The 27,126-nt window shown below is 46.6% G+C and overlaps 1 protein-coding gene across 5 annotated transcripts; it reads right to left on the reverse strand.

Moving 5' to 3' along the window:
• SERP2 (stress associated endoplasmic reticulum protein family member 2) lies at window positions 1-26,025 on the reverse strand. 5 transcript variants are annotated; one of them, XR_016038913.1, is made up of 6 exons: window positions 25,246-26,025; window positions 24,905-25,022; window positions 17,894-17,966; window positions 7,471-7,524; window positions 7,001-7,249; window positions 1-441 (listed from the first exon to the last, which is right to left on the reverse strand). XR_016038913.1 is itself a non-coding variant. In XM_088842770.1 (4 exons), exons 2-4 carry the CDS (start codon window positions 24,986-24,988, stop codon window positions 401-403), a joined length of 198 nt encoding a protein of 65 aa, XP_088698896.1. In that variant the 5' UTR covers window positions 24,989-25,022; window positions 25,246-26,025; the 3' UTR covers window positions 1-400. The 5 variants fall into 5 exon arrangements, 2 of the variants coding, with proteins under 2 accessions (XP_088698896.1, XP_088698897.1); XR_016038914.1 differs by lacking the exon at window positions 1-441 and adding an exon at window positions 448-977; XR_016038915.1 differs by lacking the exon at window positions 7,471-7,524.
• Between the last annotated feature and the right edge of the window lie 1,101 nt (window positions 26,026-27,126).

The following is a 27,126-nucleotide window of genomic DNA, read 5'->3' on the forward strand; positions in this document are numbered from 1 at the left end:
AAGACATTTATTTGTAAAAGCAATTCCCAATGGAGCAGAGACTGTATCCATAGAAAGTAAAGCAGTGATCTTGGGGGCCCACATGCAGACATTAGTGAAACCCAGGGCGAATCCAGACAGACAGCACTGCTGCACACACCGGAAAGCTCCCCATCCTGCCAATTGCAAAGCAAAATGTCCTTTCCACTCAAGAACACGGATGTACCGAGATGTCCTGTGAGAAAGCAATTTGGTCTGACGTCCACGATGAAGTGATCAGGGAACAGCTGAGGGAGCCTTTGTTGTTTTTTTTTTTCCTCTTCTGGGTGACTTGTTGGCTTCCCACAGATACCCGGCTAAGAGCTGAAGTGGTCCTCCACCCTCCAGCGGGAGGGTGCGGTGTCAGACCCCCAGGGCCGGCTCACATGCCCATTCTGATGCTCTGAATGATCTGGAAGATAGCTGGATGAGGAAAACAAAACAGTCGGCTCAGACACCCGACAGCACACAGCTGGAAACCCAACCCCACGGCCAGCCCTGCTTCTGCTGACCCGGGGCCCTGGGCCTGTTAGCACACAGCTGATTAGAGATTTCCTAACAAGGAGTTAAGTTAACAAGAGGTCAGTGAACTTCTTTAAAAAGGCAGTCTTGCTCTGTCTGCTGATGGATGCCGTGGGGATTTATGGATAACTCCTGCTAATTCCACCGAGAGTGGAGGCCAGCAAGCCCTCAGATGCTGAGAGATTTGGCCCCCGTCCCCAGAAGGTTCTGATGCTGCTGGGGAGTGGGGAGCAGGGCTTGCATGCGGGCGGGGCGCTCATTTAACAGGTCAGCGATGCTGCCTCTTCCCAACGGCTGTGACCTGGAAAAGAAGCTGCCCTTGAACTGGAAGGAAGGCCAGGTGCTGGGAGCAGACACGCGGAGCTGGGCCCCCCGGCTGCTGATAACCTTTAATACAAGTGCATCTTCAGGAGGCCTGGAACTTTCTGAAATTCAACCTGAAATACACCAAGAGCAGCACTGATTTATTCAGGGCGCTGTCCTCACTAAGTGGAACAAACTCCTTCCTGATAAACCTAAGGGGTGGGTAGCCTGAATGTCCAACAGACAATTCCTGAGGCCCATCCCCTCCTTATTTGGGTTAGAGCTGATTGGATAGTTCCCAGTCTGGTTTGGTCTAAAGGGTTTAAATGTCCCAGGAGAGGAAGGTTCAACTTCTTTTTCACATCTTTCCCAGATGTAAAATATACAATATGGGTCCATCGTGATGAAAAGAATCATGATGATAACAGCAATGAACATGTATGGAATTTTTTTTTTTTTTTGAGGAGCATCTGGGTACCATGCAATCATCTGTAAACACAGAATAAGCAGAGGTTATTTCAGGGGTTTACCCCCTCTCTCCTTCATAAAGTCTTCCTGGAATAGACCCAGGAATGCTGCATGCTAAGTAACCAGAGTGAAAGAGGCTACTCAGAACCCTCAAAAAACAAAGTGTTTGAGATTTTATCACCTAACTTTAGTGAGCATATTCCATGGGCCGGGCACTGTGTTTGGGGATCCAAAGATAATTCACCAGGACAGCTAGATTTGAAGGGTAGATTAAGCACGAATGAAGTTGGGTGTCTTTTTTTTTTACGATTTTTTTGGTTTTGATGTGGACTATTTTTAAAGTCTTTACTGAATCTGTTAAAGTATTGTTTCTGTTTTATGTTTTGGATTTTTGGCCACGAGGCACATGGGATCTTTACTGCCCGAATAGGGATCGAACCCACAGCCCCTGCAATGGAAGGCATAGTCTTAACCACTGGACTGCCAGGGAAGTCCCTGTAGTTAGTTTATCACTGTGTACATCATCATGACTTTCCTAAATTGGATATACACTCAGTGTGATTTAATATTAGGTTTTCATGAATGTTCAGTGTGACCATAATAAAAAGTGATAACTGATAAGGCTCTGCTGTAATATTGTTAAAGCGGATGCACAGTGTTTGATCTGATCCCCAAATACCTCCAGTCAACTACACAGCTTGGGTTCTCCTTTATGCTTCCTAGTGGTCATTCGGTCTCAAGGATTCTTGTGTCTGGTCACATCTCTGGGGTTACTACAGTCTGCAGTGGGCCCTCTTCTATTATTATGAGCTGCAGACTAAGTCGAAAACAAAGACTGTTAGGACTATGTGTAAAACTAGAGTCAATCGGTTGTCTGTGAAGGCTGGACTCTTTTCTAGATAAAGGAGTTAATTCAACAAGTCGTGATATTTAACCCTGGCTGTGCTCAGAGGTTTTCTTGGCTTATTCCGATTTTGGGGTGACTTTTGACAGGAGAAGTTGCTAGATGGATGAGGAAGTACTCACCCAAATGTATAAGCCTGCTGGAATACGGACGTTTCCGCCTTCCTCTAGCAAAGCTAACAAGGAATAAAAATTAAATAAACATTCTGTGTTCTGGTTTCACACAGGAGTCCTTGGAGGCAGCTGTATATTCAAGCACATTAGGAAAAAAATATTTACATCCACCACGCCTCAGGCTTTGTTCTTGGGATAGGGAAATATCCCTAATTTGGTCAAATGGGCTTAACTTTAGAAGAGAGTGTTAGGGTCGGAGGCAACTGGGTGTGAATCTCCGCTCTTCACTGACCAGCTGTGTGACTGCATAACCTCCTCACGCTCCTCTCCTCTGTGTGAAATAAGGACCATGTTGCTTGTTGCGTTAATATAGAGATTAAACAATATGATACAGATGAGGCTCCTCACATATCAAGGTTTTGGTGCATGGGAACCATCGGTATTACTAGTTACTATTACTACAATGCTGGCTGCGGCTTCTCCAGATATGCCCATGAAGACCAGAGCTCAAGGGCTATCTGCCACCTGCCAGAGTATGAATTTTTGGAATTCACTAAATAGTTCTGAGCCCTGATTTCTATAATTTATAAAACTGTAGATAATATGTACTCCAAAGAATTGCAAGGAACGAATATGATGACATAAGTAAAAAGAGGTTCATAATAGATGCTCCAAAATGTTGTTTCTCTGTGAGATTTATTCTTAGATAACAAATCATTATCAGCAGTATATAGGTAAATGACTAGGAAACAGTCTGTGTCTTAGCCCATCAGATCCCATTTAAGTTATTTCATGATTTCGAAAGTGCTGGGTAATGATAAAACCACTCAATTCTTTTTAAGGAACTGCTGCAAATTTCTCTTAAGAATCTTAGACAAAGTTTGCTTACCTCAGAGTAGCAACGCTTATATTAAAACTTACCTATCTCTGTGTCTGCTTTAAAAACTAAGGAAAGATCATTCTTGACCCTTATTGAATCCATGAATTAACATGTAAAATCTGATGGTCTTTAATATGTTTATAGGTGACCCTTTAAAATCGAATCCTCTTGAAGAAATTACTTTGAATAAAGTCTACTTTAAGTTCAGCATTTGCCTCCACTGCCAAGATAATGGAGAGATGGTTGTATTTTATGATTTCTTTTCCAGTTGCATCAAGGTCTTTAAAAAGAGGCTTTACCATCTTATACCAATTATATTAACTGTACTTCTGTGTGCACGCCAGTAATGACCCGCCGAGCAATCCAGGCCTCCCCAGTGCTGACTTTCCGAGGCGGTGAACGGGAAGGGAGCCAAGAGTGGGTTCAAAGTGGGAAAGGAAGTGGGGAGTCTAGACCCTGACAAGTTAATAACTTAACAGTGGGTGAGCAAAGCAGACAAAACAACTGAGCGGGCTGCAGGAAAGGGGCTATGGGCAGGCCAGTTGGCAGGGAGGAGAATGCCAAGAAAGGGAGGGGTGGCGGGCATTCGAGGTCAGGAGATCCGGCCTCAGGAAGGTCAAGAGGTTCAGAAAAATCCAGGCTAGAGTGGGAACTCCAGAATCCGAGAGCCTCCATGCTCTCCCACCTGCTTAGGATCCCTCGGTTGGCTCCATCTCTTTTGTTCAACTGTTCCCTTTCAATGAAGTCCTTCGGGTTTAACATGTGAGAGGCACTTGCAACTCAAAAAGCAAACAAACCAGGACAGTTCTCTTGACCCCACATCCCCCATCCACACACCCTCCTCTTTACAACCACTTCCAAAAAGCTGTCTACAGTCCTCACTTTATCCACTTCCTTACCTTCGATTTCTCATTCCACTGCACTCTAGCTTCTGCTCTCTTCAACTCCATTGAAATAGCTCTTGCTAAAACCACAAATGGCCTTCCAAGTCACCTAATCCACAAGCAGCCTTCAGCCGCCTCTTGTATACTCCCCTCTTCACCATTGCTGAGCGCTCCCTGGGGGAAACTCTCCCTTGGCTTCTGTAACCCACGATTCTCCTGGTTTCCAGTCTTCTTCCTTCTCTCCACTCTTCACATTAAACCTGGTGTATGGGGGTCATCCTGACTCTTCCTGACCAGCCAACAAGAACGCTGAAGTTCCCCGGTATGTATTCTGCTTTTCCTCTCTTCGTTACATTCCTTCTCCTGGGTGATCTCAGCAACGGCTGCTGACTCACCAAGATGCACCGTCAGCCCTGACCTCTCCTAGGAGCTCCAGACCCACACCTTCCTCTGTCTAACTGACACCTGCACACAGGTGGCTCAAAGGCTCATCTAACACAATAGGAACGGTCTCTTCCCACTGCCACGCTTGGCATCCTCCTCCTCCATCTTGCACGTAAACCCAAAGCACCAGAGTCATTCTTGGACATGTCCAGTTGATGACTGAGATCTGTGGGCATTACCTAATAATCTTGTGATTCTGCGTCTTTCATTCATCCTTCCAGAAACCGCCTTAGTCCAAGTTACCATCATCTTTCCCCTGATTCCTGAAACAATCTCCAGCTGGTCTACTCTTGCTCCTCTTCAATCCTTTCTCCATACTGTAGCTAGAATTATTCCTTAGATAAAAACAAGTGAGATCATGCCATCCTTGAGTTCCTAGCATATCAGAAGCTTTGTATTGCCCAATAAGTGAGATCACACCATCCTTGAGTTCCTAGCGTACCAGAAGCTCTCTATTGCCCAATCCTTTGCAAAGCTTTCATGACCAGCATTTCCTGGCCCCGGGCATCTTGTCCATACTCACCTTCTCCACTCTCTTCTTCCTTTATGGCACATCTTCCTGTTTTCGGAGCTCCCTGATCTCATGATCGGACTTCTACACATGCCATTCTTTCCGTCTGAAATACTTTCCCCATCCTACCCTATTGCCTAGTTTTTCTTCGTAATTCAGAAGTTATTTCTTCAGAGAAGCTGACTTTGACCATCTGCAGCAAGAGTTCTCTAACTTGTGTATCACAGTGTCCTGAACGTGTCTGAAAACAGGCGCTGGACCCCGTCCCTAGAGTTTCTAACACAGTGGGTCTGCAGTGGAAACTGAGAAAGTATATTTCTAACAAGATCCTAGGTTATGCTGAGGCTGATAGTCCAGGGGCCACGCTTGGAGAGCCACTTACCCAGAGCACACCATCCCTTTGCATTACAGGCACACTTTGCTTTAATGCCTTTTTTTTTTTTTTTCAAACAAATTTGTGGCAATCCTGTATGGCTGAAGTCTAAGGGTGCCATTTTTCCAACAGCATTTGCTCATTTCTTTCCTCTGTGTCACATTTTGATAATTCTTACATTTCAAACTTTTTCATTATTATTATTACTGGCTATGGTGATTTGTGATCAGTAATCTTTGATATTACTGTTACAAAAAAGAGTGTGGCTTGCTGAAAAGCTCAGATGATGGTTAGTGTTTTTCATCAATAAAAAAATACATTTTTAAATTAACATATGTACACTTTTTAAAAAGATGTAATGTTACTGGATTCTTAATAGGCTACAGTATAGGGCAAATATAACTTTTATATGCACCGGGAAACCAAAAGACTCATATGACTTGCTTTATTGAGATATTCACTTTGCTTGCAGTGGCCTGGACCCAAACCTGCAATATCTCTGAGGTCTGCTGGTACATGCTTTCACAGCCCTATGTGCCTCTCCTTCAAACATATTCATGGCTGAAATTTTACACATTTCAGCATAATTATTTGACTGACTCATCCTTCTTCCCCACTCGACCACAGGCTCTAGGAGAGCAGGGATGATTGTGTTCCCAGATCAACCCCTGGGTCTAAGCTCACCGCCAGGAACACAGTAGATCCTCAGTACAAATTTATTAAAGGACCAAAAGATGACAAATTGCAAACAGCATGGAGGAAGATGCATTTAAAAACTTCAACTGATTACTCTGCCAACCAAAAGAATCAGCATCATCTGGCAACCTTGAGATTCAACTGGTCCAAGAGCTTAGTCCTTGAGGGGAAGTCAAGTCATAAGAACATAAACTTCCTTAAGGTTGGCGGCTGTGCCAGCCCAATCCACTCTCCTCCTGGGGACTGACTGACTCCAGATAACTGCAAGTGGCTGAGAATACAGGCATGACACAAGTGGATCCCCTAGGAGACTGTCAGAAAGCTGGAACCCTACCAGAAAACAAGGGCTTCCAAAAATGATGTTTATTGAAAGTAAGTGGTTGACGATAAGAGAGATCAAGGAAGTTGCTAAGAAGAGAGATCAAGAGAGGCCAGAGGGAACCCCCTTTAGGAGGATAAGTCAACGTTAGAAATCACACAACTTTTATTCTTTTTCATTTAAAAAATTTAGAAAATTTAAAGCACCAGTAGGAAAAGTATGGGTCCCCCAAAAGACAAGCAGAAATGGTTAGAAGACAAGACATCGTGCAGTGGTTCTTTCTTTGAAAGAATCAGCACAAAGAAGGTCAAAGGCAAGATGCCATTTCCCAGTGGCTTCTCCAGAGATGGAGAAGAGGGGAAAGAGAGGGAAGCCTGGGACAGGTGAGGACAGGAGGACGATGTTAGAAGGAGGGATCATATTAGAAAGAATGGGATGCTCACTCTCTAGAGTAAAATGGCAGACAGTAGAAGCAGTCTTCTGAGAAGGAACCCATAAAGAAACCCAGAGGACACAGAGGGCATGGGGAAGAAGGAAGCACACACAAGGGAGGTGTGAAGATCACCTTGAGGGAGCCAATGGGTGATGAGACATCTTTTTCCAGACTGTTCATCTCAGATCCTGAGGCAGGAGTTCCAGAGCAGACGCACGTTCTCAAGCTTTCCTTTGTGGTGAAACAGAAGGGATTCTCCAGGGCGGCTCAGCTCCTCAAACATCCCACTTTCCAATCTTGGGGCTGTGACACCCTCTGGGTATCACAATTTCAAGACAGTTCAGGCAGTCTCCAGGAAAGGCCAGTGTTTGTGTGGTCAACCTGCAAACATGGTGAATTCAAATCTATCCTGAAGCAACCGTCCAGGAAAGAGCAAGGTGACAGAGAAGCCTGGTGGCCCAGTCAAGAAACAGCCCATGGCTGGGTCAGGGCTTTACCCACTGGGAGCAAGCCCAGAGAGTCCATCCAAATGGAACTCTGGACTGTGTACCTTTTCCGGCAGGGAAAGTAAGAGATGTTTTAACAGGAGTTCTTTTCAATACCTGGTCATATGCCAAATGCCTGAAGCTGGTGGAAAACTTCTGCTCCATGGTCATCTGGGGGAAATGGTAAGAGAAAAGGATGTAGGGTGATGGAAGCAGATGGGCCTGGAGTTTAGGTCTGGGAATTAGCTCTCTTTTTAGCTATGGGATGCTGGCTGATTTCCTCTATAGACTTGTTTTGTGATGTGGAGAAATAAGTACCATAGCTTCTTTGCAGGGACTGTGTGATAAGAAAAGAAAATATAAATGTAGGGCCTGGCATTATAGTAAGTACTCAAGAAACAACAGTCAAAATAGTTGTATGAATAGATCCTGCTCACCCCATGGGTTATTCTTCAAAGAGTTCTTTCCAGCAGAGAAGAGCCTCTAGCTCTAGCTGCCCCTGCAGAGATGACACCACTGATTTCTGGCTGGCAAACCCTGAGCTCTACCTGTCCAGGTAGGAGCTGGGGCTCCTGTGCTCCCTCACTACAAATTTTCTCACCTTCACAAGAGTCACAGCGTTATCTTTCTTTCCTTGTAAACATTCAGAAACTTGTTTGAACCCTGCCAGGAGTGTTGAGAGATGGGGACACAGCACGACTAAGGGCATCATCAAAATGACAATAACAACAAACATTTGTAAAACCACGATCAGGACTCAACTGAACACGCTGCACACACTGTCTCATTTAATAATCCCCAGGATTCACTTTCATGAGGATCCTAGGAGTCTTCAGATAGAATCTTATTGCTTTTAACAGTGGGAGAACTGAGGCTTAGAGTGGGTATGGATGTGAGTAGCTCGGACAAGGCCACAGAGTTAGTAGATGGCAGAGCCATGTTTCCAACCCAAGGAGGCTGGCCCGAGAGCTGGCACATGCGGGACTTGGTCCTTTTGCGCCTCCATACCATCCTTAACAGAACAACCAGTCCCAGCAAGGGAAGGGGAATTGGCCTTTCCAGAAATGGAGAGGCATATCCATAAAGGAAGACTGCTGGACCACCTGAAATGAGGCTGGGAAGACAGGAGACTTCAAGCCCAGCCAAGAACATCTCAGGGAATCACTCTTCCTATCTGTTCTGAATAGGGTGTCCTGAGAAAATGGTCCTGCCTGTGATACATTATCTCTACTCCATTCCACCCTGGCAGACAGAGTGCCTGCAGGAGACAGGAGAAGAGTACAGTCTGTTAACTGCCAGACAAAGGGAATGTTCCTGTCCAGAAACAGTGCAGTTACTGACAACTGATGGTGCAGGCTCTGTGGGAAAGGCATTAACTCTGTAATCACAGAGGCCAGCGCTGGGCCAGACATAATTTCCTATGTGACGGGCAAAGAGGGTCCAGATGTGTATTCCCTTCTGGGGATGAAAAAAAGTCAGAATATCGAGCAACACAGGAGGTATCCCCTAAACACACACACACACACACAGACATGCACATAGGCATATAGTCAGACATGCACACACATACACACAAAACAGGCAGACACATACAAACACACAGAGACACACACACAAACCTACAGAGACACACAAACACATATACGCAAATACACAGAGACACATAAATACACGCAGACAAGCACACACACACAGACACACACAAGCACATATACACAGACACACATACAGACGTGCAAATATACACAGACACAGACGTAAACACACACAGAGACATAAACACATACGCACACACACACACAACACAGGATCTCACTGAAGATCCAGCCTCAGTGAGAAGAGCTTTTCTTTCATTTGTTTCCCTTTAAGAGTTGAACAAAGCGGTCTACTGCTTAAAAAAAAAAACAAACAGAAAGAAAAGGCTAAAACCAAGAGTCTAGACATTTTGTTCCCAAAATACACTTATTTTTTTTCTGATTATACAAGTAATATATGCTCATTGACAAAATTGGAAAATATAGAAAATTAGGAAGGAAATAAGTCACTGGTTAATCCTATTACCCTCGAGGTTTCCCTTTGATGGGGGATATAAACTCATCAGTTTCAAGAAAACCCAGGCTTCAAGAACCACGAAAATGCGCATAATCTCTAATTAGGAAGTGAGTATCAGGTTCAGCCAGAGAGAGAGAGAGAAACGAAATTGAAATGAGGGACAGATGAGAGAGAATTAGTCTGAGGGAAGGAAGCGGGGCTGGCTGGTGTGTAAGTTTCCTTCTGAGAGTCCTAAGCACTATAGGGGTAAAACGGTGGCTCCAGCGACCTGGCTGAAATCTCAGTGAGGGGAGAGGACAGACTCTGCTCTTAGCTGCGCTTAGCTTGCTGCTTCCTGCCCATGTCCAGGGACACGTCGGGGCCCTGGAGAGGGTGAACGACACCACAGGGTCCCAAGAAACAGGGAAGCACCGACTGAGCTACCAAACTGTCTGGTCAGCTAGCCTGTGAGGAAAAAGACCTCATTTTCCCAGGTCCAGGTGAAACTTATAGTTTTAAAGAGGACAATTAAAAATGCTGAAGACAGTAATACTTATGGAAAGATCCTATGTATATAAAAAATAAAAAAAGAGTAAAAAGGGGATAAAAAGTGCTGAAGACAGGGACCTCCCTGGGGGTCCAGTGGTTGAGAAGCTGCCTTGTAGTGCAGGGGACACGGGTCTGATCCCTGGTTGGGGAACTAAGCCCGCACGTGCTGCAGGGCAGCTAAGCCCGTGCCCCACAGCTACGGAGCCCACACGGCACAATGAAAGGTCCCGAGTGGCGCAACTAAGACTCAGCTAGAGAAAGCAAGCAAGAAAACAATTCCATGTACAGTCACGTCAAAAACATAAGCGTTGATGTGTAGACATAAACTTAGCAAAAGATGTGCGGAATTTGGACACTAAAAACTATTCTAAAACTGCTGAAGACGGTTGTCCAGTGAACACCGCAGAACGGACGTCAGGGCTGATCACCCTGCTGTCACTGCTGTGTTCAGGTCAGACATTACTGACCCACGGCAGCACGCTCCCCACAGAGCTCTGGGGGTGGCTCGGAACCCTCCTCCACAAGGCTCTTGAAAGAGCCCAAGACAAAAGGGAGAGGGAAACCCATGGGCAAGAACTGTGGGCACAAATGGTGTATGGACTTCGTCAATGGTCCAGGGAAGCACCCGCAGACAGCAAGTGTCTGGAGCAGATAGTGCTCAGTGTATCTGTATGACAGCATCTCTGCCGCCTCAGACAGACATTCCGGGTCACGCTTGTCTCTGAGACTCAAGATAAAGACAGAAGCTATCAGACAGTTCCCTAAAGAGGCAGGGTTTTGAAAATAGGGGACTGAGAGTCAGGACGAGCTGCTTATCTGGAAAGAGGACCCCTGGCCTGCAGAAATGGAAGATAATTTTTTTTTTTATAAAAATGGGAGAGAATAAAATAGCCGAGTCTCTAAGAGAGGGCTGTTGAAAGCCTTGGGACTTCAGTGTCAATCTAGGGGTCTAGGAGATCAAACAAAGACAAATGCAACCCAGTTAAAAAGGCCCCAGGAAAAATTTCGGGTCAAGACCTGAACAAGAAAAGTTTCTGGCCTGTTTGAAATAATCATCTGAAGGGACTCAGAAGAGGGATGTGACTAAGAGACAGGTTATAGATTTCTGATGGAAGGTATATAATATTAACAACAATAAGGCTAGTTTCCAAACTAAACCTGACCAAGTAAGACACGGCCCTGAGATGGCCTATGTGGACAATTCCGTGTCTCAAAAGAACATGCTGTTCCCCTGAGCTTTCGTATCTCACAAGGGAAACTTTTTTTTTAAAAAAATAACAAAACAGTGGTGTATTTCGTTTGCTTTAAGAAAATAAAAACCCAGGGTCAGGAAGATCCCCTGGAGGAGGAAATGGCAACCCACTCCAGTATTCCTGCCTGGAAATCCCCATGGATGGTGGAGCCTGGCAGGCTACAGTCCATGGGATTGCAGAGAGTCGGACACGACTAAGCAACTGAGGACACACGCAAGCAAAGGGATGACACTCACCAGTCACTTCTGATGTTCAACTTTAAAGTACAAACTCCTATTCACTGATTTCAGTCTGCCTGTGGGTGGTTCCTTTTTCCTGCCTGGGTCTGTCTGAAAGGCTCTGATGCTTTCTCGTGGGAACATAAGTCTCACACACTGGGGGTGTTATCACCGAGACAGCGTCCCCTCCTCCTTGGAGTGAAGAGGCGGGGTCTACAGCACTCTGGAAGGTTCAGACCACCATGAGTGGCTGCGTCTGCCAAGCAGAGGCACAGCCTGGGAGGATGGGGGTGGGGGGTGATGGGAGACTAAACTGCCCTGGCACGTAAGTCCCATCCATGGTACCACTACTTCCCACGAGGGTGATGGGGACAGAGGTGGCAGTGGCTGAGGCTGCAGGTTTCAAGCATGCTGTGGGCCAGCACGTACGTGCCTGGAGCCGTTCAGTGCCTGGACAACCTCCAGCAGGGCTCTTCCTACCCCTGTTTAATCCATAAGAAAATCAATACAGAGAGAGGAACTGGTCCAAGGGTTTTCAGCGGATACCTAGCAAACCCAGGTTCTGAACCCACATCTGGCAGCGCCCCAAACTAACCTCCCCTCAGAAGCCTCTTATCCTTTTATGGCCAGTTGGTCAGTTTTCAAAGAAGTGTCTTGCTGGAGAGATCTTTTGCAATCCTGGAAGGTGGACATTTCCTTCCTCTAAAGTGGGGTGTGCTAGATAACATCCTATGACAGGTTACAACCATGGATCCGGGCTGGACTGGAACCCCGGGGGCCTCCCTGGTGAGGAGTGGGCATCCCCTGGGTGCCAGGGGTCTCTCTGGGTGCCTGTGCTTTGTGGCCTCACGGCTCCCCTGGTTCCTCCTCCCGTCCTTTTCATCATCTGGCTCTCGTCAGCGCCCAGCACCGCTGGCACGAAAGCCATGTGTGGAGAATGAGGAGGGCCACAGGAAAGAAGCTGAGGAGGGAGGGGTCAGGAGTGTGCTGCGACACGTCACTCCCCGGGACGAGCGGTCCCAGAACCTCTTGGAGGCTTGTTAACTTGTTTTCCCACATAAAATGGAGTAAAGGTGACCAGCAAGTGAGCATTTACTTAAGTGTCAACATTTTTACCAGGCTTCCTTCTTTCCCAGAAGATACTAGGAAAACAGATAAAACAGGCCTTGCTTAGGATGTGCCTGACCTGAGTATTTATTTACCCTGGTACACTGACAGTATTTCTGTGACTTTTTAAATTGAAGTACAGTTGATTTACAATGTTTCAGGTGTACAGCAAAGTGATTCAGTGATACAAACATGTATATGTGTGTATGTAAGTCACTTCAGTCCTGTCTGACTCTTGGCGACCCTATGGACCGTCGCCCACCAGGCTCCTCTGTCCATGGGATTCTCCAGGCAAGCAAGAATACTGGAGTGGGCTGCCATATAGCAAAGTGATTCAGCGATAGAAACATATATATATATATATTATTTTTCAGATTCTTTTCCACTATATGTTATTACAAAGATGTTGAATATAGTTTCCCATGCTATACGGTAGGTCTTTGTTATCTTTGATGTATAGTAATATCTGTTAATCCCCAAGTCTTAATTTCTCTCTTCCCCCTCCCCCACCCCTCTTTGGTAGCCATAAGTTTGTTTTCTATGTGACACTATTCCTAAAAAGAGCTCTTTGCCCAACCATCAGTCAGAAAAGTGGGTTAAGAAATAAGGTAATGAAAGTAAGAGAATCAGATCACATTTTTCCTCTCTGCATAAAAATCTAGGGACTTCCCTGGTGGTCCAGTGGTTGAGAATTTGCCTTCTAATGTAGGGGACTCGGGTTGGATACTTGTTCAGGGAACTAGGAGCCCACGTGCCTCGGGGCAACTCAGCCCACAAAACTACTGAGTCCTCTTGCCACAACTAGAGAAGCCTGTGCACTGCAATGAAGAGGCTGTGTAGCCAAAAAAAAAAAAAAAAATTTACAAAATACTAATATGAATAACTAATTATATGAACTCAGAGAGGGCGGATGACTGCCTCAGTGTCCCCAGGACTTGGTGAAAGGGAACATAAGGTTGGCCTACGGTATATCCTGTTCATGGGAAAGGGACCCGCTGGACAGGGACAGGAAGCGGTGTGTCTGCGCAGGTGTGGGAATCCCACCGGAAACGCCGGTGTGTTTCGTGTGGGCATGACAGGCAAGGCGAGGGTGAGAGGGCTGCACACATCACAGACGGACAGCAGGGCGTGGGATGTGATGGGTCTTTATTACGCTGCTACAATGGGTAAAGTACCTGCCTACAATGCAGGAGACCCGAGTTCAACCCCTGGGTTGGGAAGATCCCCTGGAGGAGGGCATGGCAACCCACTCCTGTATTCTTGCCTGGAGAATCCCCATGGACAGAGGAGCCTGGCGGGCTACAGTCCATGGGGTAGCAAAGAGTCGGACACGACTGAGGGACTAACACTTTCGTTTTCACAAAACTGAACAGAGGCGAGACAGAGCAGTGATGAGGGGCTTCAGTCATCCAGGCACTGAGAAGGCTCATGACATAAAGCAAAGGAACTGATAAAGGGAAAGGCTAGATTTGAGGAAATTGCATTTTTTAACATTTAATTTTATTTTTAATTGGAGGATAATTACTTTACAATGTTGTGATGGTTTCTGCCGTACGTCAACACGAATCAGCCATAGGTATACATGTGTCCCCTCTCTTGAATTCTTTTAAATGTAGAGAAAAGGTAGGTAGATCACCGAATCACTTAGCTGTAAGGCAGAAATTAACACAACATTGTAAAATCAACTCTACTTTAATAGAATCAAAGAGAAAAAAGATAGGTAGGAGCCTATGGCCTGTGACTCTAGAAAGCGAGCAACTTGGAGGGAAAGTGGGAGCTGCAAGAGGAACTGAATCATGACTAATCCCAGAGAGATGGCAACAGGGACGGAGCTAAAGGAGCTATTGTGTTTCTCATGACATGTTTGGTTTAGAAAAGGACACAGACAAAGATAGAAGGAACGGCACAGTACCAAGGACGAATTGAGAAGAGTGACACATTTCTGTAAGAACAGTGCTTAGTCCTGAAATGAAGCTTGCAAAAAAAAAAAATGCTAAAGTTGGCAAAATAAATTTGAAAAGAAAATTTTAAAAGGGACTTTATTTTTAGCTATGATTAAAAAAAGGGATGAGGTTCTTTGCTTGGATCACAACAGCATGTTACAGAGAATGAAGTTAAGATGACCCAACTCCCTGTTCACTGTCTAGCCTACCCACAGAAGCCAGTGATCTTAACTAGGAAGAGGTAAGGAAGCATCCTTATAGAACTTCCCTGGCAGTCCAGAGGTTAAGACTGTGTGTTTTCAATGCATAGGGCATAGGTTCGATCCCTAGCTGGGGAACTAAGATCTTGCATACCATGTTGCATGACCAAAACATTTTAAAAAATAAAAATAAAGAGGCATCCTTAGAAGAGCCCTAGGCATGCAGGCAGGGGATGTGGCATGCCATGAGTGGTGTGTCCTCTTAACCATTTTAAGTCCAAATCTCCAGGCCCTACAGGCTCCCATTTCAGGCCCCTGGACAAACCAACAGATAGGACAGCAGAGACAGTGTACCTGATCCATGAAAAAACTAATGGAAACTGGGAAGTTTCCAAAAGATTACTGCCAGCAAACAACCCAGTGTACTCACGCAGGAGGGAGAGATACAGTTCCTACTATGTGAACCAACAAGCCTGGCAAAATGTTAACTAAGATGTAGTTAAAAGAAGGTTTTTAATCCCTTTGGAAAGGATGGGTATTGAAAAACTAGCACAGGTTGGAGAAAAATAAGCCAGACTATTGGCTTGCCCTCTCCCTTATATGGGCTTCCCTGATGGCTCATCGGGTAAAGAATCGGCCTGCAGTGCAGGAGACCTGGGTTTGATCCCTGGGTCAGGAAGATTCCCTGAGGGAGGGCATGGCAACACACTGCAGTATTCTTGCCTAGAGAACCCCATGGACAGAGGAGCCTGGTGGGCTACAGTCCATGGAGTCGCAAGAGTCAGGCGTGACTGAGCAACTAAGCACGAACTCTCCCCTATATGTTCCCTAAGGGCACAGGCCGGAAAGGCCTCCAGTTACCGTGTATCTTGAAGCCAAAAAAGCAACAACAACAACAAAAAAAAAACCCCCAAAAATACCCCAGCTCTGTATCTATTTAGTTCCTAACAACACAGGCTGTATGGTGACTGACGCTCAGAGATCCCTGTGATTGGGCTTTGGCCATTCTTGAGCCTGGTGTATTATCTCAGGCCTCCAAGCCTTTGTCACACGGTGCTCCCTCATGTGGAATAACCTTCCCTTTGTCTGGCTATTTGTCCTTCAAAACTCAGCTCAAATGGCAGCTCCTCTGGGAAAATTTCTCTTCTGCTCAGGATGATTTAGAAGCCCCACTACACAATCTGATTCCCATCTTGGAATCCTAGTACCCAATGTGATGGTGGTAGAAGGCAGGGATCTGGGGAGGTGCTTAGGTCCTGAGGGTGGAGGTCTCATAAATGGGATTTTTTGTTTCATTTAGTTTCTCAGCCGTGTCTGACTCTTTTGAGACCTCCGTGAACTGCAGCCCTCCAGGCTCCTCTGTCCTTGGGATTTCCCAGGCAAGAATACTGGAGTGGGTTGCCATTTCCTCCTCCAGGGGATCTACCTGACCTAGAGATGGAACCCAGGTCTCCTGCTTTGGCAGCTGGGTTCTTATCACTGAGCCACCAGAGAAGCCCCACAAATGGGATCGGTGCTCTTATAAAGGAGACCCCACTGAGCTCCCAAGCCTCGTCTGCCACGTGAAGATGTCACGTGAGGATACAGGGAGAAGTCTGCCTTTGGGCACAGGGCCCTCATCTGACTATGTTGGTACCCTATTCTGACTTCCAGGCTCCCGAACCTGGAGCAATAAATTTTTGCCGTTTCTAAGCCACCCAGTCCGCGGTGTTTTGCTAAAGCAGCCCAAATGCACCCAGTCCCTTATCCGCACTTGCCAAGCCCGCTGGGTGCTCTGCTATCACAGTGCTCGTCCCCTGGGCTACAACGGACAGCTTCCTTATCTGCCTCCCCTGCTGCCTCCTGAAGGAGTTTCTATTTCCAGAGCCTGCCCAGTGTCAGGCATACTGGGGACCCTCAAGTCACCAGGACTGCTTGCAGGAGTTTTGCTGAGAGGTTCAAAATCAACCTGAGGGGATTTGTCTCTAATCATGTTCTGTGGGCTTCTCCAAGGCTAGACTTTTATCAGTGACTTGGAGGAATAATATTTTTTCAAGAAACCATAAAGCTGGGAGAGAAAGATAATTAGATAAAAGGCTCAGGGTTCAATCTATGGTTGACTATAAAACCTGAAAACATAGATAAGTTTTTATATAGATGGATTTTTCTTCTTGATTTTTCTGTGGCATGCTAACAGCATGTGTTGTTCTTCTTTTGGTTTGTTTTGCTTTGGGGAGAAAAGCAGAGGCAGATCATGTGAGGCAACGTGTCACAGATGACTGTACAGGCAGCACTGAGGGAAATGCTGCATTGCTGCACCATATTCACGGCAATCTTTCACCAGCGCTCTGAACTAGGCACTGCTGGAGCAGGGCGGCACACTGAATATATCACGCAATGTCACTAACCGTATGGTACATCATCACACAACATCAGTAAGCCATTTATTATAGATGTTCTTCTATGCTTCCAGACTTTCCGGCTACTCTGTAGAAAAACGGCTTATAACCAACAATGAAATTATAATAGAAATGTTCACAAAGCTTTATGCGTGCATGCGTGCATAGTTGTGTCTAATTCTTTGCGATCCCATAGGCTAGCCCACCAGGTTCCTCTGTCCATGGGATTTCCCAGGCAAGAATACTGGAGTGAGTTGTCATTTTCTCCTCCAGAGGATCTTCCCCACCCAGGGACTGAACCTGGGTCTCCTGCATTGCAGGCAGATTCTTTACTGCTGAGCCACCAGGGAAGGCATGTGTTCTAATGTGAGTATAAATACCGTTCTCTGAACTTGCCACCTTCCGGCATCAGGCGATTGTACCGTGAGGCTTAGGTCCAAGGTTCCGTTCTCCCCAGCATCTCTGCAGAGCTTCTCTTAAGGCATAAGGCCTCTCCCTCTTTCTGGAATGTGAATTTATCTCAGGCAGATAGGTGCTCCACTTTCTGTTCCAAATGCCCTTTTTTAGGTCAGGTCTTCAGAGAAAGCTTTAACTGAACTCTGAAGTGTAGCCAGCCAATTTAATTGCTCAGTGTAATCACTTTATGATTATGATTTGATAACATATCAGTTCTGTCTCTATTCCTATTTGGTTTGCTGGAACGAAAACGAAATCAAAACCCATTAAGAGGAAAGCTTCAGGCAGCGATTAACTTAAATCCCAGACCAATATATTTTTGGCATATTTACCTTGTGGATAAAACATGTGTTTTTATGGGACAGAGGAGACCATGGGATAGTAAGGACAGTGAGAAACCCATACCTGAGCCGCAGACAACGAAAACGAACAGTGCCAACAGCCATGGTCCCACAGGATATTTCTCTTCTTGTGGCCTCTGCAAGTGAGTAGGAGAAAGTATGATGAGGTTCATTCATTCAAGAAACATTTATTGAGTACAGCTAGACACTGTCCTAGGGGCTGGGGACCTGTCTGTGATCGAGACAGATCCAGTCTTACTGCCAGTGGGCAGATCTAGATGAAAGTGAAAGTGTTAGTCGCTCTGTCGTGTCTGACTCTTTTGCGACCCCGTGGACTGTAGCCCACCAGGCCCCTCTGTCCATGGAATTCTCCAGGCAAGAATACTGGGGTGGGTAGCCATTGCCTTCTCCAGGGGATCTGCCAGACACAGGGATTGAATCTGCACTGCCCACATTGTGAGCAGATTCTTTACTGTCTGAGCCACCAGAGATCTAGATGAACAAAGTCAATTTAAAGGATCAAGACTGGTTTGGAAAAACTCATCAACAACCTTATTTACATCCCTGTAACTCAATGAACTTGGTAGTTCTTAAATATTCTGGAGACAGATGAGGTATAATATATAAATCATTACAGTGATTTGGGAGCCAAAAATGCCATTACTAATAATTGTTTCTGTTGGCTGAAAGCACACTTCATATCAGGCACTCTAGGAAGCAGCCGATATTCACCACTTCCAGCGCTCACAACTCCACACAAGGTAGGTCAGTCTTACCATCCCCCTTCTGTAGTTGAGAAACTGAGGCTCAGACTTTGTTAACTTCAGCAAGAGCTGGGATTCAAGTTTAGATTTGCCTCTTTATAGAGCCAGGGGTTTTGCCTCCAACAGACTCCCCTTGAATTCCTGCATCTGTGGCTTCCAAGCTGGGTCACAAAGCACAGTCATTTTCTCAAAACTTTCCAAGTGCCAGGACTTCCCCTGAGATCAAGTGGGTAAGACTCTACCCTTCAAAGCATGGGTGCTCATAAGCTCAGTCGTGTCTGACTCTGCGACCCCATGGACTGTAGCCACCAGGCTCCTCTGTTCATGGAATTTTCCAGGCAAGAATACTGCAGCGGGTTGCCATTTCCTTCTCCAGGGGATCTTCCTGACTCAGGGATGCAACCTGGGGTCTCTTGTGTCTCCTGCATTGGCAGGTGGATTCTTTACCACTGCGCCACCTGGAAAGCACGGGTTCTATCTCTGGTTGGGGAATTAAGATCCATGTGTCTTGTGGTGTGACCAAAAAAAAAAATAGAGAACTCTTTAAAAAATAAAAAGTGATGGTTTAAAAAAGAAAAAAGTTTTAAGTGCTAAAAGCCTGGGAAGTCACTGCAGTGCAAATCCAGGGAACAGTAGACAGCAACCACGTATGGAGGTGAGAGGAGCAGCATTTTGTAAAGATCTCCTAATTCTTAGTGAAGCTGACTCTCTGGAGAAATCTCCTCATCTCTGGGAAGCACAAGGGGCCTGTGGTTCCCACACAGATGAGTCCTGCGAACCTCTTGCTCATCTCAAACCAAGAGAGCAAGAAGTCCCTCTGCAACCCCTCTGGGTCTGTGTGCTGGTAGGGTTTGGTCCTTGCAATCCAATCAGTCAATGGAAAACCAATATTTTCTGAGAGAGGCATCTGAAAGTGGAGAATTTCTCAAATGCTAAGGGAGAAGGTAGAGTGAAAAAAAGAAAGAACTCAGTAACTATTTCCTCATTGGCTTGAGCCAAAAATAGGCTGTAGTCAACACAGGTTAAAAAAAAAAAACTTATTTTATCATAGATAAGGCAACAGTTCTCTGGTTCTCAGCTTACTTGTTCCATTCTTACTAGATGCTTGATAAATGCTCATCAAAGAATGGATAAGCATGCAAGTTTCACTAAATATGATGTATTAGGTCACCTAGGCCTGGCGTGCTGTGGTTCATGGGGTCGCAAAGAGTCGGACACAACTGAGCGACTGAACTGAACTGAGGGGCTTCCCTGGTGGCTCAGACGGGGTAAAGAATCCACCTGCCATGCAGGAGACCCAGGTTCAATCCCTGGGTCAGGAAGATCCCTTGGAGAAGGGAATGGCTACCCATTCTAGCATTCTTGCCTAGGAAATCCCATGGACAGAGGAGCCTGGCGGGCTATAGACCACAGAGTTGCAAAGAGTTGGACATGACTGAGCGATTAACTTTCACTACTTTGTAGGTCACTTAGAGTAAAGAAGGATTTAGAAAAGATATTGGCTCTTTTATAAATTCTTCCAAATTGGTGATAGGGTTATTCCAGGATTTCTGTTACTAGAGAAGTATAGATTAATGTCAGGGGCAGATAGAATCTGACTAAGGATTAAAACAACTCACTTCTCTGACTTTGAGAAACTTGTATCTACCAACACTTGTATGACGGCAAATCACACTGAAAGGGGATAGATGGTTTCTTTTGACTAGAACAAGGACAAAATCAGTCAAATAATTGCACAGAATAACTCTTTAATCAGCGTTTTCACCATGTCATTCTTTGGCACTTAAGTCAAGATGAGAGCAAATAGTTATTTGAACAGAGTGTAACATTTACCCCTCCCCCATTCACCAACTTCCTAATCATTTGTCCCAGTTGACCAGAAACAAATTCTGTTACTGTCATCCCACTAATGCTATATTAAAAAAAAAATGCATTTAGTTCTATCTCCAGCAAAGTCAACAAGTGAATTCAGGAGCCTGTAAATGGGATTATTGGTCTAGGGCAGATACCAAATGGAATCCTTTATTTTTCCTTTGCGGAAACTCTACTCAAATTATCAGGATGCAGAGCTTGGAGCATAAAACACAGAAATCTTTTTGATGACATTTCATAGTGAATCAATAGTATTTGGGGACTTTCAGAGCTCAAGAACAACTTGGTTGGTCATAATACCTATATATACACATTTTTTTAAAATTGGAGTACAGTTGCTTTACAATGTTGTGCTAGTTTCTGCTGTACAGCAAAGTGAATCAGCCACATGTGTATGTGTGTTTATATCCTCTTCCTTGGCTTTCCTTCCCAGTTCCCTGTGCTATACAGCCTGTTCTCATTAGTTATCTATTTTATGCATGAAATTGAAAGTATTAGTCTCTCAGTAGCATCTGACTCTTGCAACCCCGAAGCCTGCCAGGCTCCTCTGTCCATGGGATTCTCCAGGCAAGAACACTGGAGTGGGTTGCCATTCCCTCCTCCAGGGGACCTTCCCAACCCAGGGATCAAACCCAGGTCTCCTGCATTGCAGGCAGATTCTTTACTGTCTGAGTCACCAGGGAAGCCCACAGTAGTGTGTATGTATCAATCCCAGTTTTCAAACCCATCCCATCCCGCCCTCCTCCCTTGGTATCCATAAGTTTGTTCTCTATATATGTTTCTATTTCTGCTTTGCAAATAAGATCATCTATACCATTTTTCGAGATTTGAATTCCTGGTGGTCCAGCTGTTAAGACTCCATGCTGCCAGTGCAAGGGACATGGGTTCGATCCCTGGTAGGGGAACTAGGATCCCACGTGACTTGCAGCACAAGGGAAAAAAATAAATCCTCTATCCCAATATATCCTTTTCTGAGAGCTTCAAGTTACTTAATTTTGGGAAATACTGCCAGCACAAATCTGTCAGGACAATTCACCTAAGCCTGAGTCTATTGCTGGGAAAGGTTTTTTTTTAAAAAAAAGCAGTAGAATTGTGCAAATGACATGTTTCATTTCCAGCAGGAGTTTGACAGTCTGTGGGCCCCAAAATGGGCCTCCCTGGAGGCTCAGACAGTAAAGAATCTGCCTGCAATGCAGGAGACCCGGGTTCCATCCCTGAGTCAGGAAGATCCCCTGGAGAAGGGAATGGCAACCACTCCAGTATTCTTGCCTGGAGAATCCCATGGACAAAGGAGCCTGGCGGGCTACAGTTCATGGGTTCACGAGAGTTGGACACAACTGAGCGACTAACACTTTCACTTTGTTGGAGGATGTATTTCCTGTGATAAGATACCAGCAGAACTCTGAAATGTAAATGCCCCCTTTATTCTGAAGAAGTTACTACTATATAATTATGAAACGATCATCCCATTACTCTGTTATCTGGGAGAACAATATTGATTCACTCCATAGCTGTACACCAATAATGAAATACCTACATACAATTAAAGGAGTTTATTTCTAAATGACTAGTCTGGATTTTTCCTTTAGAATCTGTTCGTGTGTCTGCATTTCATTCTGAACAAGTTACCCTTGCAAGTTACTTCTTTCTAAGTATAATCATGTTTGGTCTGTAATTAGGAAAATGAGATTTAGGATTTAAAGTGTTTCGTTTTGTTTTGTTTTTTTGAAAGAGAATTTCATTTTTCTTTTTGGATGCTGATCCATGTACAATAAAGTTAACCAAAAAAGCCTTTCTAACCAAGGGAAAATAAACATACCTTGTGGTTTGGTTTGGAAATCTTTCATTACAAAGTTAGTAGGACCATTTAAATACCCTCGTAGGTGCCAGGCACTTTTGAAGGGTCCACTCCATGGTATATCAGAACCTATTAAAAATCTACTCATACCACACATTAAACATTATTTGAAATTATTTCTGAAAGTTTAATTGAGTTGAACTGGAGATGGCAATGGCAACCCACTCCAGTACTCTTGGCTTGAAAATCCCATGAACGGAGGAGCCTGGTAGGCTGCAGTCCGTGGGGTCGCTAAGAGTCGGACACAACTGAATGACTTCACTTTCACTTTCATGCACTGGAGAAGGAAATGGCAACCCACTCCAGTGTTCTTGCCTGGAGATTCCCAGGGACGGCAGAGCCTGGTGGGCTGCTGTCTATGGGGTCGCACAGAGTCGGACACAACTGAAGCGACTTAGCAGCAGCAGCAACAGCAGTCAAGTTGACTACATTTCTTAGATATTTAAACAGTTTTTTTCTCCAATTGTTCCATTATCTTTTCTTACTTTGCAGACAATCTTTTTTTTTTTTTTTTCAGGTCCCAAATGTTCTTGAGTGGTCTTGAAAAGCTCAAGGTGGCAGATGCTGACTTTACCAAGCCTAACAGATTACACAGACTTCCCTGGTGGTTCAGTGGTAAAGAATCCACCTGCCAATGAAGAAGACCTGGGTTCGATCCCTGGGTCAGGAAGATCCCCTGGAGAAGGGAATGACTACCCACTCTGGTATTCTTGCCTGGGAAGTTACATGGACAGAGGAGCCTGGGGGGGATACAGTCCATGGGGTTGTGAAAGAGAGGACCTGACTGAGTGACCTAACAACAACAAATGGACAACACAGCTCTGCAAAAAGTTTCTGTTTTGTTGTTACTTTTGCAGTCAGATAAGTTGTCAACTGGAGAGAATTAACAAGTGAAGTCTGATTTTTTTTTAGTTCATTAAAAAGAATCACACAGCTAGAAATTTTCAGTAAATTAGCTAGCCTGTATGATATCCTTGGAAGACCTGGTATTCTAGGGATATAAACCCTGAATGCTTTAATAGCCTTAAAAATTGTTTTTCAGCATCAATTTGGACAGTAAGATATTTTTTTTCTGAGTAAAAATAAGAAAAACACAGATCTATGTGAAAAATAGTTCCAATTCAATGGCATGTTGCCATTTTGTTGCCAAACAACAACTAAATGATCTAGCTTCCAAATGAGAGAATTTCCAGCACAACTTAAGCCTGTAGCTGAACTGCGCTTTCGTGTCTGACTCTTTTTGACCCCCTAATGTGTAGCCTGCCAGGCTCCTCTGTCCATGGGGATTCTCCAGGCAAGAATACTGGGTTGTCATGCCCTTCTCCAGGGGATCTTCCCAACCCAGGGACCAAACCTGGATCTCCCACACTGCGGGCAGATTCTTGACTGTCTGAGCCACCAGGGAAGCCTACTTTAGCCTGTCGCTGTGTATAAAGATCCAGCTTTGATCCTAAGGCTTCTCTGACATAGTACTGCTTGGTTCTGCAAGAATTCTGGTCTAGTGATTGCAAATCTAGCTTTTTGCTCAGTGAATCAAACCAGCATTGTGTCTTTGGCTAAAAGCAATTGCCTCATCAAGTCAGAAGACTCTTCCAGCCAAACTCCAAGCTTCAGCTAAACTTCCACTGAAGTGTCTGAGATAATATTGATAAATTCCAAGTGTCTTTGCTCATGCACTTGGAGACAAACACTACCCAACAACTCATCTGAGGCCTGCCACTGAATGTCCACAAATACAGGCCTGGCAATTTCTGCTGAAGATCATTTGCTTTACTGAAAACAAACAAACACCACACACACACACCGCCCCCCGCCCCCCACCCCCCCGCCGTGCATAAGGCACAGATTTTACTTAAACATTGTTATAAAACTTTAATCTACAGTTTTGGAAGCGTAGAATGCCTGGCAATAAACTAGGCTCTAAAATTCTGGAACATATTATCAAGATGAACCTGAATTCAGAGAATGAATAAGAGGAATGCTGCTTTTAGAATTTGGCCCACAAGCCCCTGGAGAAAAGGCAAAGAAGGAAGATGGAAGGAAATACAGGTTGACTCGCACTTTGAATTCCCAACGTACACAAGGAGAGCATTACAAAAGGCAGGAAAGAAAACCTTATCAGGGTGTGTTTGTTGGGGAGGGCGGGCAGGGGTGAAGCCTAGGAGGGAGAGATGGCAAAAGGCCTCCCTTTACCCACTCATTCATTCAACAAACGATCTCGCACCTACTAGGTTCCTGTCCCTTGTGTCAAGCAGTGGGTTTAACTCTTCCCTTAAGGATGTGACTTTGATCTTTCCCAGAGACAAAGACTCAGTTCTCTCCTGGGGAGGCCCTTCTGCACCTCCGTGGCAGCCACTCCCAGAGGGGCCACGGCCAACCAGGGCCCTCTCCGCCCCCGCGAGCCCAAGTCGGCGCCCGGGCCGTGGGGGAGCCCATTCCTCAGCGCCCGCGGGTGCCGGAGCCCGCGGGAGGGGCGGCCCGGGGCGCGGAGGAGGCGGGGGCAGCCCCGCGCCCGCAGCCCTACGCCCGCCCCGGCCCGGCCCGGCCCCGCTCCGCGCGGTCCACGCCGCCCCCGCCTTACCAGGGTTTTGGCTACGTTCCCCCTCTGGGTGATGTTTTTGCTGTGCTTCTCGTTGGCCATCCGGATCCGCTGTTTGGCCACCATGGCTCGGGCGCCAGGAAACGCTCTCGACTCCCACCTGCAAGGATGCCCCCCGCGTGAGCCCCCCGACCGGGCTGAGCTCGTCCCGCCCGCCCCGGGCGCTGCAGGTGGCAAGGCGCGGCCCCCGAGCCCCGGGCACCCCGCTCCCCAACCCCCAACGAGCTGGCTCCAGAGAGAGGCCAGAGCCCGGACGGAAGTAATCTTTCATCTCAGGAAACCCTCTCCTACTTCCTCGCCATCCTTCCGGTCCCCCCAGCTACCTAACCAGCGCAGCCCCGGGGCGGGCGCGGCGGCGCGTCCTCTGCGCACCCGGCGGCCGGAGCGCAGCGCGCCGAGCGGCTCCGGTCGGGGGACGCCGGGGGAGTCGGGATCCAGCGGCCGAACGCGGCGAGGCCCAGGCTTCCGGCGGCCGCGGGCTTTGTGCGCTCACAGCGGGCGGGGGCTCCCCGGCCCGGGACCCCCCGAGGCCCTGGGGAAGGGGTTGGGGCGGCTGCGCGTCGAGCCGGGATCGCGCAGTCTCCCCGGCACCGCTGCCCGCTGGCCGAGGGCAGGGCTGGAGGCGGCGGCCCGCGGTCCTCAAAAGACAAGTTGAACCAGGGAGGACGGGGCTGGGCCCACGCTTTGGGGGGACCGTGGGAAGGAGCCTCCCCTTCGGGGGTCTGGGGAAGGGCTTTCGCAGGGAAGGGCGCCGCGGGAGCTTTCTGAAGTGCTGCAGAAAGGACCGGATCTTCCCGGGGATGGGGAGAAGCGGGCGTGAGGATGGAGAGGAGAGAGGCCTCCCTGCCTGGGAGGTTACCCGGTTACACGGAAGACGGACAGCGCCGCATCTGAGTGAAATGTGGAGGAAAGACTTAGGCTTGCTGCCCAGGCGGAGTTTGGCGGTCACCGCCAGACGTGGGTAGCTTGGACCACGCGGGGCAACTTGGATCTCCTCTAGAGAATTCCGCCCCCCCCACAGCTCCCCATCCCCGGTCCAGGGGCATCTGAACTGGAGGCTTCCCTGTGGTTCAAGGGTACAAATGGAACGTTCCTGACTCACAACCGTTGGTACCAGGCCCTACAGACGGTCTAGTGTGGAGACAGTGGGGGAGAGGGGTCCCTCACTTCACTTTCCCACGTGCTGGATGGACTGGAGTTAGCCCCTAGAAGACCAGAAGAGGGGAAACCTCAGCCTGAAGTTCTGGGGCTGGGGGGAGTGGTGGGAAGAAGAGTTAGAGCAGCTTTGGCTCGGGCACCCCAGCCCTTCCCTTTGGGGCATCTGTGACTGGGTTCCACCGGGTTCTATGGCGTGAGATTCCCCTGTGTCCAGGGGAGGTGAGGGAGGGCGCCTTCTGGCCCTTTGTGCCCTCATAACTGGCAGGGCCTCCTCGGCTGAGCTCAGCCTCATGCCCCTCCACATTTCTTGTCAATCAAACGGTAATATGGATTGTTTAGGGGCAGCTTTGGGTAACCTAGAAGAAGCCAGAAGTTATCTAGCATCATTAATAAAGTCTGGTCATTCTTTTTCTGATGAGTTAAGTTTCCAAACTAGTTTCCATTGGCTTAACCATTACCACCACCACCATTATTACACACGTGACCACAAACCAAGTAGGCACAACTCTAATGCTGCGCTTTTAATAACAATTGAGTTCTTTCTTTTTAAAAAATTAATTTTTATTGAGTATAGTCACCAGCTGATGTGAAGAGCTGACTTCTTGGAAAAGACCCTGGTCCTGGGAAAGATTGAAGGCAGGAGGAGAAGGGGGTGACAGAGAATGAGACAGTTGGATGGCACCACTGAATCAATGGACATGAGTCTGAACAAACCCTGGCAGATAGTGAAGGACAGGGAAGCCTGGCGTGCTGCAGTCCGTGGGGTCGCAGAGTTGGACATGACTGAGCCACTGAACAATAGCTGCTTTGCAATGTCGTGTTCATTTCTACTATACAGCAAAATGAATCAGCTGTGTGTACATGTACATCCCCTCCCTTTTGGATTTCCTTCCCACTCAGGTCACCACAGAGCTCTGAGTAGAGTTCCCTGAGCACTGAGTAGGCTCCCATTAGTTCCCTATTTTATTCATAGTATCAGGAGTGCATATGTGTCGATTCCAAGCTCACAATTCCTCCCACTCCCTTGTGGTTCCCCTTTGGTGTCC

Source organism: Moschus berezovskii, chromosome 13, assembly GCF_049115385.1.
Source record: "Moschus berezovskii isolate FMDL1 chromosome 13, NW_MosBer_1.0, whole genome shotgun sequence".
Classification (NCBI taxonomy): Eukaryota; Metazoa; Chordata; class Mammalia; order Artiodactyla; family Moschidae; genus Moschus; species Moschus berezovskii.